Consider the following 13,754-nt stretch of genomic DNA (forward strand, 5'->3'; position numbering starts at 1 on the left):
TGTTCTGAAATTAATCTAGAAGTGGATAGTCCAGTTGGTTGCTAAAATGGGGTCATTTTCTCACTCATCTGCTGATTCCCCAGCCATTACCTGTATGGATAGGGAATGGAGAGGCCTGACTGCTTTTTGTGTTATTGGGTAACCGTAGGAGGTGTGCTCATGCAAGGCACACCTGAGTTCCTATTCCTGTTCCAATGGATGTTCAACCTGCCAAGGGATTTCAGGCCTTGGGCTATGAAAGAGTTTCATTTAGTAGGCCTTTAGAAGGGATAAAAGTCTTCACTAACCCCACCTTTTGTAAATAAAGGCCTCTTGTATTCTTTTGACATTTTTATGGGATTCTTAATAGCAGTTTTGGAATTAAATTTGACAAATTAATAATGAGGTTTGGATTTAAATTTGACAAATTAATGATGAGATTTAATCGGACAAGAAGGGGAAATCAGATTAAACCAAAATAAGCAGCATTCATAGCACATATAGGCTTTTCTGTTTTCTAAGGATGAATTGCAATAAAAATATAAAGGGATAGATTCAGGTGCAGGATTCAGATGACTCCTGCATCTGACCTAAAATGGGTATGTTTAAGTTGAAGATTTTTTATATTGCTCACATTCAAACACTCTTCTAAGAGTGAAAATGGCTTTAGGACTCATTTTTCTCTCAGTGTCTACATGCCTGCTACAGACCATGCAGTAGCACCTGCTCCCTTCCTGTCCTCTGGGAGTCCACATGGCAAGTGGATCCTATAGGACCTCCTGGTTTTCTTGCAGAGCAATCTGCCTTTGGTACATGTGATTATAGGGTATCCAACCCCTCACAAAGCATGGTCACAGAGAATAGCTTTACCCTCAGTTGCTTAGGGGTTAAACTGTTTGCTCAGGATGTGTAAGACCCATAGGTCAATCCTTTGCCTGGAGGAGGTGATTAGTGGGAAATAAGGAGAGACAAATCCAGAGGAAAACTGGTTCCATTATTTTTAGACAGAAGAAATGCCAAACACACGAGCATTCCTACAGAATGCTATCCCTCCCTATCCCTAGCTATCCCTCTCTTAGTGAGTCTTCAGACACATGAAAAGAATCACATCCACAGTGCTTTTCTGAAAATACACTTATGACCCTATGGATAAAAGCCAGTTTAATTATGGGTCTTAGCATTTTGGTTGCTTGACAACATGTTGAGATCCAAGGGCTGTGATTTTCTTATTATCCACTCAGAGCCATCTTCCACAAGGTAAATGCATATTGCTGTAACTTCTTCAAATTTTATCGAACCACATGCCATGTAATATCTTTCAAATTAAGTTCTACAGTTACTAACACCATTTTATTAATTTTTTTTTCTAATAGCAACGACTGCTTCCCAATTGAGTAAGTTATTATAAGCAGACACATTGCTAATGTATCTGTGCTTTTAATATTGAGACGCATCCAAGCATCAAAGTGAAGTGTGTTATTTTAGAATTTTAATTGTTCCAGCATACTGGCACATCTAATAGGTGCATGTTCTTCCTTAATTAAAGACAACTCTTCAAGATCAGTACACTGTGCCTCGCTGATCCATGATTGCCTCAGCTAACTCCCAGTCAGCCAGTAAAGTTTATAGAAATCCTGCTAAAAACTGAAGACTGAAAAAAAATCTTTCTCTTTAAACAAGAATGATTTCCCTTGGCAAGATACAGAGATGAATCACTGCCAACACTTTCCTTTAAGAGTTGCCTTAATAAAATTGGGCCAGATAATACTCCTCATTTCTGAAACATCTTTTTCTTAGGCAGCCTCATATTTCACACAGGTCTGTGGTAGGTAGCCCGACAGCAATCAAACACAAGTCTAGAGAGAGGAATGAATTTCTCCCTCCATGCTTACAAAATGGGTATTTTAGTAAACTGATGTTTCCTAGACTAGATTTGCAGAGCTCTTTTATTTTTGAAGATAGGTAACATTTTTTTCTCCAGACAGCAGTTTGGACATTGTAATCAAGTCACGTACGCCTTAATATTTGTGTAACTGCAATCATTGTGCAAACTTTACAGAAGTCAAATGCATTTCTGGCATTTCTACAGAGCTCAAAACTTAAGAGTCAAGTCATGGGTGGCAGCCTTTTTTGTGACATACATCTGTACAGCCACACTTATGAAGGTATCTAGATACCTTGCCTGGGTGATGGAAAAGCTTTAGTCCAGCTTCACAGTTGGGAAGCTAAGGCACCACTGTAAGAACACTTAACTTTCTTGCTATATATATTAGAATGTTTCTATTAAATGTTGAGAAGTGAGCAGACAAATCTGTAAAACTAGTTTCTGAAATGAGAATAATATAATGAGACTTCATTATATGTCATATTATATGGTTTCTACTGTGAACTGTAATTTCTAAAATTGATATTAGCTTCACTGACTTTTTCCTAGTAGACATTTGATCTTTCTAGAATGTGCTCCTTTCTCCTCTAGCGATGACCATTTTTTATTTTTACTGAAAAAACTAATTTTATTTGTTCTCTTTTTGTAATACAGTGTTCATTGATCACTTTATCATTCTTCTGTATTGCTTTCAACGAGCCCCACAGACGGTTAAATACGTTCTATGTGGACAGTTGAAATTGTGATTTTGTGAAAGTCAGGAATAAATTGTAGTGCAGCTTGTAGACTGTGTAAAGCAATTCAGAGCCCTGGTACCCCCCTTTGTTCTGCCCTGAATCACGCTGTTGTTCCAGTTCGTGCGCGTGTGTTGATCAGGCTCCCGACCGCGAGCTCGTTTTATTGCTGCACAAACAGGGATTAGTGCTGCCGCGCTCCTTTTCACTCGTGCCCTGGGTTTCAGCGCTCTTCTCAAAGGTGAAAGGTTAGTGGAGTAATTCAGTGGGCCACTTCACCTGTCTCTGCCCCCAGAGAATTACTTAGTCTGTGCATTATTATTAATGACAGCAAAAGAGAGCAGCGCTGCTGCTCTAAGATCACTGAAGGATGCTGTGATGCCTTTCAGATATTTCATTTTCTACATCAAGACTCACAGTATCCTTGACATGGTCTTCTAGGAGTTCACTGAGTTTGAAACAGGTGATATGTGGCTAACTGTGAAAACTTCCCGAGGCAAAGCGACACAATAAATAAAATTACTCACAAACAATTCATCTTCTCTTAATCCCTTCCTCCTGGAGTACTAAATTGTTCTGTGACGTATTTGGTATAGCATGCCTCACACTGCCTTTGCAGTTTTCACTGACTGGTCTTTTTATAACACTAACCTGGACACCACTGAAAACACTGCAAGAAAGTATAATTACATATTAAATAATTTTTAAATTCAGGGTGGTTTTGGTGTGAATCAAACTATCACCATTTGCTGTTAAGAAAACTGGTGTTTCACTGAAATGTTAGAATAAGACCTTTCTGTGCTTGTCCCAGTCCTAAATTTAATTTTTTTATTTTCTTTTTTAGTCTTTTGGGTCTTAAAGATTGGTACAATATTAAAACCAACAAAATTGGACTCAGAAGTCTTGGCTTTCGCTGCAAACCAATATAGGAATATATTCTGTCCTGCACTGCTATTTGCAAGGAAAGCACTAAACAAAATATAGCTACTGAAAATATGCACTTTTATTCTGGGGAGGTTTGGTTTTGGGGTAACCAATCCTACCTGTACTGATGTACAAAGATAACTCCAATGCAGGTATCCTGTAGATAACATAGAGAGCATGTTGACTTTTCCTTAAAAAAAAAAAGCTCAAGCACTCCACATTTTTTTCATTGAAAAATAAATACAGCATAATATCTGTATTAATATCTGTTTGTTTTAAAAGAAACAAGCAAACAAAAAATAGTATTCCCTAAACCAAAAACTCTTCTAAATGTGTACCTGAAGTTAAAATAACTAGAAAATTACTTGTTTCATGTCACACATCCTGCCCAAAGAATAGGAAATGTTTAATTTTTGCTGACTGCTCTTTCAGTGCAGGTAGATCTGTAGAGCCTCTCAACAGGGTGCTCTCACGCCTGTGAGCATGGAGTCATTTAGTTCAGGAGAAGGAATAAGACCTTTCAAATTACATCTAAACTTTGGAAATTCTTCCACGTTAATTCTGTTCTTCAACAGGAGCCCAAGTCTTTACAGCCTGATACAGAGCTGAATCCAAACCTGGACCAAGAAAAAAAGTACATTCTGAATATTTGGCTGAAGAAACTGTGAGATTTTTATAGGGCTGTGGGTTTTTTAGATTTTAAGGTATTCCAGAAATCTTCAGAGAACCCACTTGTGGTGATGTAATAACTGGCTCCATCAGCTGTTCTCTATTAAAACAGCAAAATACTGCAATGGAAATAAAATTATACTTTATAAAAGCTCATAAAAATATATAAAATGCATACAAACACCATAATGTACGTTTAAAGTCTAAATGTGTGTCTCTTTAACCATGTTGGCATTACCGATTGGAATTTCATTGCATATTGTGTGGTTGATGGGGAAGGCACGCTGAAATCAAGCTGTTAAACACACCATCTCTGTTTTTTATTTCACTAGAGTATGTTTGCTGTATTTTTAAAAGAGCATTGCAAAGCCCAGGAGATGAATTCTGCTCTGAAATTGCTATTTGCTGACATAGAAATAGCTGTAAAAATACAAGCTGAGAAAAATACAGTGTAGCAATATATTTTCATTTATTTGGGGGGAAAGTAGTTTTTAAGGAAGAATTATAGTCTGCCTTCTGAATGATAAAGCAGTTTAACTAGCATTAAACACAGCTGAAATTTTGTAATGACCCAACCTCAGCTCATCCAAATCCCCAATAGCATTAACTCCCTAGAACTGAACTGTAAATTTGATTAGCCTTACAATAGACATGAGACACAAATGTTCTTCCTTATACAGTCATATTCAGTGGCTGCAGAAGAAGATGACAAGGTATTGTGGAGCAGTGCATCCAACCTTTTTAAGCTAGGGACAAGCTCCAGCTCACCCAGCTTTCAAAATCACATAAATACAGGGCAATTTCATGAATTCTAATATAACATGAGGATTACATATGGTGAGGTGAGGAGGGATTTAGCAGCTGCAGTCTTCCTGTAAATCATCCAGAAGATTTTTTTCATAGTCTAGTTCTTTAGATTGACATTTTCCTTGTAAACTACATTGCTGAACCATAGCTTCTGTCCTTGCCTGTATAATATGGTACCTTTTTTATACATTTTCCTTACTTATTTTCCTTACTCCTTCTCTGATGTGAAATTTGATCCTGTAATTCCTGATGTGTTAATATTTTGCATGGAGTTAATCACAGTACAGGATAAAAAACAAGTTAAAGGTCATGGGGGCATCCTAGGGTGGGGTTTTAGAAGAAATAGTAAATTACAAGGCCTAAAGATTTCTGGGCCCAGAGTTGCAGCAGCTCCTCCAGGCTGGCACAGCCACCAGCACCCCAAAGGCTGGGAAGCCCATTCCTGCCCACAGAGGGTGCACATCCCAGCCCTCAAGCCAGCCACCACACATCTGGTGATCTCCTGCCAGGCCATGAGTTGCATAGATATGTTTTTTTATTTATTTATTGTTGGCTTATTTTAATTTCTTTCACAAGATTGTTTCAGCAACACATTCCTGGCATAGCTTTATACTTCTATCCCCTGGTAATTGTTGTCATTTGGACACAGTCCTGTTTAGAGTAAAATTCTGAAATCAACCCTGATTCATTGATGAATCATGCTACTTCTTTAAGGAAAAAAAAACATTAAAAACTAGAGCAGTTGACTAGTTATAGAAACAAATGTCTAGCATCAAGATTAAAACCACAGATATATACAAATGGACAATAAGAAAGCTTTCTGGTAGTGGGAAATGGAAACGAAAGAAAAATGTTGTTATGAATTTTGAGATCCAATTTTCCTTTTCATCTCCTAATTAGATAGTTTATGCTGTGGTTGTTTTATAAATACATATTTGGCCCTACTAATGGATATTTCACAATAACCCTTAAGCAGGGCAGCCCAGCTGAGCACCAGGTGGTGCTCAGCCATGTGCTTCATAGCATAGTGGGGTAAATGGGGACCATTGTTTCTTCCTCATACTTGATATTTTGTAGGATTTCTTCCTCATACTTGATATTTTGTAAGACTTGGGCACTATAGCAAAGGCTTGTTCATGTTGGCAGTTAAATCTTTTAATTGTTTTAATTAAGATGCTTCAATTTATCTTGTAATCTCGATGTTGTTCCCATCATGGCGAATTACGCAGCAGTGGTGACTCGTGACTCGTGAAGTGTTGAGAGATGTGTGTCCTTGGACCTGCTGGCTGGAGCTGCCCACACAGCTGCAGGGAGAGACCAATGGCATTTCTGGAGCTCACACACTGTCTTTGCATCCTGTGGCACAAATGCAGCTTCAAATTGGCCGCTGTGCCCCTGCTTGGGTGGCTCTGGTCTGAAGTTTACATTTCCCTCCTCGCCAGCTGTCCTGGCTTCCCAAACAAAGGAGTTGTGCCTCCTGATGGCTTTATGGCTTCACAGCAACTGCTAAAATAAGCCAGTTCTTCAAGCACCTATTAAAGTGCCCTTTTTTAAGCCCTCATACATATTTACATGTGACACAGCTCCAGACCCTCTGACAGAGATGTGAAATAGCTGAGCCTTGCTGTCAATAACTATTTTTCTATTCCTGAAATAAATTCCTTGCTCTCAAATGAACAAGTGTCTTTCCCAAACTGTGGGTTTGGTTTTTTATTCAATATTGTTTTAGCCAAAAAAACACACAGCCAAACTGAAAAAAAACAATGTCATTGCTGTAATTACTGAAAGTACCTTTCAGTAGTGTTCGCTTTGCAGCTGGCTGGGTGCAGCTGGTCCTGGTCATGCTACAGGAAGCAAAGACTTCTCTTTGCTTCCAAGTCCTGCTTCACTGGCTTGGGGGAAGCACCTGAGATGATTGATAATTGATTCTCAGGTCACTCAGCAGGAATTTACACACCCACAACCAAAGCTTTGTAGACCTCAGACATATTAGAGGCCATCACCTCCACTCTTCCAGCTGCCAAACAAAACACTGCAGAGACAAAGGCTTGAACACATGGATAAATAAACAGCCCAGTCCTTTACATTCCTCGACTTGAACACATTTCCACACCTTACCAAGAACGCCTCTCACTGATTCTCTCACCCCAAAGGAAAGGCAACACTGTCCCATGCTGGAAGGAGATTGGGGGAAGAGCCTGTACCTTCCCAAGCCTTGTAAAGATGTATGGTTTTGAAATACTTTCTTGCTCCTAAAAGGAGATATAGAAGAAACCCCACACTAGGAAACCAGACATTCTAATTATCATCGAGGTTTGGGGATGATGATGTGCTCCTCAGTAGCCTTGCAGTATATCAAGGAAATCAATTTACAGCTCCCAATGTGAAATTCATGCTTTCACAGAAACATTGATCCTGCACATGAAAAACCTTCCAGATTTGAACTAGATAAACCTTTACGACAGCACATCACTGTTCACTGACTCATACAAGGTTTTATAAAGATCTCAGAGGCATCACTTTGAATATACACTAAACCTCAATAAGAGCTTGCCGCATTCCAGATGGTAATGCTGAGATATTCCTGCAACCCTTCCCAGCCAGATGCCTCAGAGGCCAAACCCCACCTTCCCCTACAAGCATGAAAACCAGGATATGCCTCAAATTTTGCTTCAAAGATTCCTTTCAAGTTCAACCTTTAGTCTCCATTTCTCCACAAGCCTGTGGAAGTGTTTCTTTGCACAGGAGCCTTGCGTCCGAGGAGGATGTGGGAATTTTCAGCAGTGCTCTCACACTCATCCCCAAGCTGCTATTACACTATGACAAGGTTTCACTGTTGCTACTTAGGGAAGTCTTTTTCAAAGAGAAATATTGCCCTTTCCTATAGCTCAGGTTCCCCATTTACCCTGCAGTGCTTCTCAAACCTCATTCCAGCCACAAATAACTTTTTGCTACTTAAGAGCCTGTAGACTGTTAACCTCCTGTTTGCACAGGACAAAATCCCTCAGATAATCCCCTATACAGTTACTCTTCCTGGCTGTGGAGTTAAAGGTGATATACCTTCCAGTCTACAACTTTAAAATTTTATCTTAGATCAGATACACTTCTTTTACACACATGCATGTAAAAATAATCCAGTCCAGGCCTCAGTGACCTCCTCTGGATATATTAAGATATTAAAGCTAAGCACAGGCAGTAAAGTGCAGGACTGAGACTGCAGGGACTTAGTATACTGCAGTCACAGTGGTAACTTGCCTTGCTAATTTAGAAGGTACAAACTTAACATTCAAATCAGGGTCTTCCTGAAAGTGCATGTTATGTATGGAAAGCGAAAGAATTTGTTTTAGTAGATATTACTCACTAATATTCACTTATTACTCACTAATATTCGGTGAGATTGGCAGTCAGCCAATGAAGCGATTTTTTGCTAAGCCAACGTGTTTCCCCTATCACAAACTCTTATCATCAACAACCAAACAAAAAATCTCAGATTTCTCTGCTTGACAGAAGGCCTGACATCTTGTCCCGGGAATTTCCGTGGTTAACAGTGCAAGCACCACACTCAGATTGCAACTGTACAGAGAAAGCCAATGCTCAGATTGTTCAGTGGCACCATCTTCGGACAACAGCAAAGCTGATTAATACCTGGCTTTCACAAGAAGTCATCTTCATCTGTCCTAAGTCAGGGAAAAGTGTGGTACCAGTGCCTCTGGACATGCATGGTACAATCTCAGAACGTTTACTGTCACAGCAGAAGTATCAAGGGCATGTGTTCCCCTCAAAAAAGGAGGGAAAATATAAATTTTGTCTGCTTAAAATGAGAAAAAAATTTGCCTGAAAAAGAAAAAAGTTGATGAAACACAGTCATTTGTGGGAATGTCCTGTCTTGGGTTGTTTTATTTAGGGGACTGATTGCTTTTGATTAATTATTTGTGAAGTAATTCATAGATCCAGACCATATCATGCAGCATTCTGGCCATAGGAATGCTCAGAAAGATCTTATAAATTAAATTTTAAAATCCCATTATTTGGAATTAACTTCTGTTGTTTTGAAAACAGTACTTGCTGCCCTAATTCCTTACATTTCTTTATGCTTTGAAACTAAAAGTATTTTAAAGAAAAAAAGCAACATTCAACCTGATAATAGAATTAGAGCTCATCCTCTTCTTAGGTGAGAATATGAATAGTTGTGTGAGTTCTAATACAATAAATAAATTGCATCACCTGAAGGTGAGTTTTAGCTCAAAACAAAATTATCAGAACATTTTTTTTGTGTGGTAGAACTTCAGAAAATTGTTTCAGTGATATGTTTACGAGACATGTATAGCTAATTGCCATCCATTTCACCTTCATCTCTTTCCTTCCCTGCTTTGAAAACAAGGCTGGCATATGTGGGCACCTTGTTGAACCTAAGAGAACTGAAGGAATGTGGATCTAAAAAGGGGCTGACGTGCATTTCACGGTTTGTGTTTCCTTTTCAGCTGACCCCCTGGTTGGAAGCATTGCCACTCAGTACATGACTAACAGAGCAGAGCACGACAGAATGGCCAGACAGTGGACCAAGCGATACGCCACATAGGAACCTCCTCTAGGATTTGCTGGACCTGTGCAAGCACATTCACTAAGTGCATCAATAGCCCTTCCCTTCATTCTTATTTTTTATTAAATCTTGAACCATTTTGTGACAAAAGGTTGTCCTTCCTTCCTTTTTTTTTTTTTTTTTGTTTTGTTTTGTTTCATTTTTGGTTTATTTTTTATTTTTATTTGTTCTGGGTTTTTTTGTTCTGTTAACTTGAAAGTTGTTTCCCTCAAATGTAGACAGGGAATTTTGGTTATCAGTGCAAAGAATGTTGGATCTGTAATAGTATAGAGCTTTATCAGAAAGCTTTGTATTAATGTGTGGGGTTGTTTTTTTTTTTTTTCTTTCATGTGGTTTTGGGGAAAACAAACAAATTCAGAATTATATCTCATTTCTACTTAAATGTAGTGTTTAGGGTTATTTTTTTGTACTGAAGTCTTTAATGGTGGGTGCATGCTACTGGGAACAAGTTTTGTATAAAAGCTTAAAATCAAGAATCACTGTGCATTACTAAGACTGTGTTTATCACTAGCCTTCTGTTTCCCACACAAAAGGCTATTGCATTGAACAAATTAATATGTATTTTGATTTACTTAAAAAACAAAAAAAAAAAAGTGCTTGTAAATTTCTTAGGGACCTGCCACTTTTGACTGTGGATCAGTTGATGTACACTTGTATTATTAAAGCACTCAATAAAACACTGTGGCTGATAAATGCGCTTCTTGCAGGACGGTGCTTTTGCGTTTATGCAGCATAGGCTGCTTAGTCCTCACATCATACAACTGCAGGTTACAAAACTATTTTTAGACCTAACTATTCACTTCTTCTCAACAATGCATTTCTTAACTTAGAATTCTTCATTGTGTCTTTCTCCATATACAAACATCTTCCAAGTTTCAAGGCCTTTCTTTCATCCGTCTCTGCCCAGCCTTGCTATTCAGAAGCCTCTTGCTGCATCTTTTACGCTGTGGCTTCACTATATCCATCTTGTTACATTTAAAATAGTTGGCAATAAAAATAGCCTTGCAGTGAAAGCAGAATATTGATGTTGATTTTATACAGCAGGCCTCATTTTGCCTTTCTCCAGGCTCTTTGACTGTAAAAGCAACTGTTATTTAAAAAAAATAAATGAAGGTTTTCGATGGGAAAATTGAGCCCACTGCACCAATCATTCCCAGCACATTCAATGATAAGGGTATTTCTATTCAGATTTGACCTTCAGGCTAATTTTAGATATGCAGCCATGGAGGGAAAACTTCTACTTGGCTAAGGAAATGTGTGGGTGTTGTGATTTAGAAAATATATACTGTGATGCTGATAGCTGAATGTTCTTTGTGTTGCAAGGCCTATTGGAAAATCCCTGTCTCATATAATTAAATGTTACAGATGCTATATACAGTGCTTGCTTGCCCTCTCCCCTCTCTCCTTGCCTCTTATGTTTAAAGAAGATCTTATCTTAAAGAAGATACATTACAGCAGGGTCGCTGTAAACAGGGAGGCAGGGAGACCAAATCCCATCACGCTCCAACCCAATTCAACCATCATGAAAACTAAAGCAGTCAAGGTGACACCACACGGTGTCTCTACACCCACCACTGCTTTGCTCTGCATTTCCAGCCTCTTTTGTTTTTCTCTTGGTCATTTGCTAACAAACTGAGCAGACATTCAGCTTCAACTCACTCTGCTGGTGGGTTGCCCTCTGCGTGAAGAAAAGCTGAACATTGATGTAGCTGTAGATGGTCTATAACTACCACCCCAAGAACCATGGGGATCGCAAAGAAATAATCAGACTCTCTTGATCAAAGCAAACAGAGAGTCTTCAAGTGTTTGCAAGCCCAGCCACGTAACATCTCAAGGCCAATGGGTCCTAAATACAGACATGAAAGAACAATGACCTTTCAAAAACAAAGCAAAACACAAAACTCAGACTTCTCTGAACCAGAAGTTCTTACAGTTCAAAAGCTGTGCACTTTGAATTTGCAGGTAAGTTGCCCTCTCTCTGAAGCTGCACAGTCACATTGTCTTGGATAATATAAAATTACTGTCTTAAGAACCATGAGGATCTCAAAGAAATAATCAACAAGGACCAACCCACATTGATTAAAGCAGATGCAGAGTCTTCTGGCATCTGCAGGAGCCAAATTTTTGCAAGTCTGGCCATAAAACATTCTCCTCTGTTTGCAAATCAGCTCTATTTGCCTCCCAAGTAATTACTTTTCTTCATCTGCTAAACCTGGGAAATATGAAGCATTATTTAAAACCTGCTGTTGTTGCTGAGGAGAAATGAGCCATTCCCAACACAATTCAGTCTGCCAATAGAGGCCTGGTAAAAATTATGCATTGGCATAATCTCTTCTTCTCCTTTTTTTTTTTCCCTTGGTCTGGGAAATAATTGCACTTTATTTTGTCTCACCTTTGCTCTTCATATCATCTCTGAATGATTCTAAATTTAGCTGATTCTGATTCTAAATTTAGCTGATTCCTGCTTCTTATTTTATGATAAATCATCTTTCTCATTTCTTCTAGTTGGTGAAGTCTGTGTGCTGTTTTCAGGCAGCTGGGTATGAAGATATTCAAGTGACTTGCACATACTGAAACATTCAAGAGGCGACAGTTGGCCTAAAACCACATGCAAAGGCCATCGGTTCAGCAAATCTCAGTATTTTCTCAGGGACACAAAAATTCTAAAGCTGGGACTTCTTCTTTAAAGACATCCTACAGCTGTTCTGAATTCAATTGCAGTATCAAGTAAACAATTTTTAATTTCCAGTAACCCCAGCTAAATGTCACTGTTCCATATCCTTTGAGTTCAACTGAATGAAGCAGAAATCAGGGAACTCTCCAAACTGTATTTCCCATTCACAGATTACTGAAGTGGTGTTCACATCCCCTTGTCCAACTGTCCAGCTGATTTCCCTCTTCAGAAAATTGCAGAACAACAATGCTTAAATCAAGGTTCCCAAAACCGCCCTGTATTTTCAGAGGTAGCATTTCCAGACTGCTGCAGGAGTGAGCAGGGCCATAACCCTTTTGATTGCATGCATTGTGGGTGATTGCAGCCAAACAGTTAAAATTCATTACAACCAGCTGCTGTGCCATGAATAAGGCAGGAGTCATTCCTCTTGAAAGATCTTTGTTCAGGTTTTCATACTGTTGGCTGCAGATGGAGGGTCAGGTCCCGTGCCCAAGCAATGGATAGCAGCTCACAGCCCTTCTTCCCTGCTGCCCTGTGCAATGATAGCAGGGGAGTATAAAACACCAGGGGGATTGGGACCCATAAACACCAGAACTGGGTTCCTCCTCCGAGCCTTCTCAATGCTTTAAATTCTGTCCTGAGGTCAGTGCATGCTCTAGACACTTTCAGCATGCTGATACGATGTGCCTTAAAATCCTCCAATTTACTCCCCTTACTCACCCATTCCTTCTTTCTGGATTCTTTCTTCTCCTTGACAAATTTATCACACACAGCTGAGAGGCCACCCAAGACACTGATCCCAGTTCAAATAGCTCTTCCTGAAGTTGCCTGAGCATAGTAGCTCACCCTGAAGCAGATGCCAGGAACCTGCCCCCAGGCCCCTCTCCTTTTCCTCTTGTCTGAGGCAATGTCTATTAGAACAGGAAAGCAGAGGTGGCTCCAGTGGAGTAGGAAGATGCCTTCAGGCAGTGCAGCAACTCCCAACTACTCCAACTCCAGTGTTATCCTGAGGTCCCTTTTCTCCTTTCCAGTTCTCAGAAATTTGTCTCTGAAGATGGACATCTTACTGCAGGCTTGTATTTTGAGTTGTGAAAACTATAGCAAAGACCCAGTGAAAATTCTGTCACCTCCAAAGTCCCAACATCCAGCCTTGGCAGCCACAGTTCCTGCAGAGCCAATTCTCCCTGCTGGTTTTGTTCATCCCCTGTTGGTCTTTCTTCTCTTCTGCTTTTCACTCCCTTTCCTTTCTCCTCCTATCCTTTCCTCCATGACATCAATACTACATCTTGATGTTTCCTTCTCTCTCCTTCCCTTGCCTCAGTCACAGCTCTGTTCATGGTCATGAAGACACCACCTCTGTAACACTGGAGCTGCTTGAAGTCCCCCGATTTTTAGGTCTTAGAAGCAAGAAAGAGGTTTGTATGAATTAAGTACTTCCTCATTGTGGCATGCCTGGCACTGGCTATAAACTAAATCACTTCT

The 13,754-nt window shown here is 39.5% G+C and overlaps 1 protein-coding gene across 1 annotated transcript in view; it reads left to right on the forward strand.

Moving 5' to 3' along the window:
- The window catches only part of LOC134417299 (ubiquitin-conjugating enzyme E2 E2), a 200,315-nt gene extending 190,024 nt beyond the window's left edge, over positions 1 to 10,291 (forward strand). The window contains exon 6 of the mRNA XM_063154381.1: positions 9,480 to 10,291. Coding sequence (XP_063010451.1) covers positions 9,480 to 9,577 — 98 coding nt within the window. The 3' untranslated portion in view covers positions 9,578 to 10,291. The remainder of the gene's footprint in view (positions 1 to 9,479) is intronic.
- The last annotated feature ends 3,463 nt before the right edge of the window (positions 10,292 to 13,754 follow it).

Source organism: Melospiza melodia, chromosome 1, assembly GCF_035770615.1.
Source record: "Melospiza melodia melodia isolate bMelMel2 chromosome 1, bMelMel2.pri, whole genome shotgun sequence".
In the NCBI taxonomy this organism is placed as follows: domain Eukaryota; kingdom Metazoa; phylum Chordata; class Aves; order Passeriformes; family Passerellidae; genus Melospiza; species Melospiza melodia.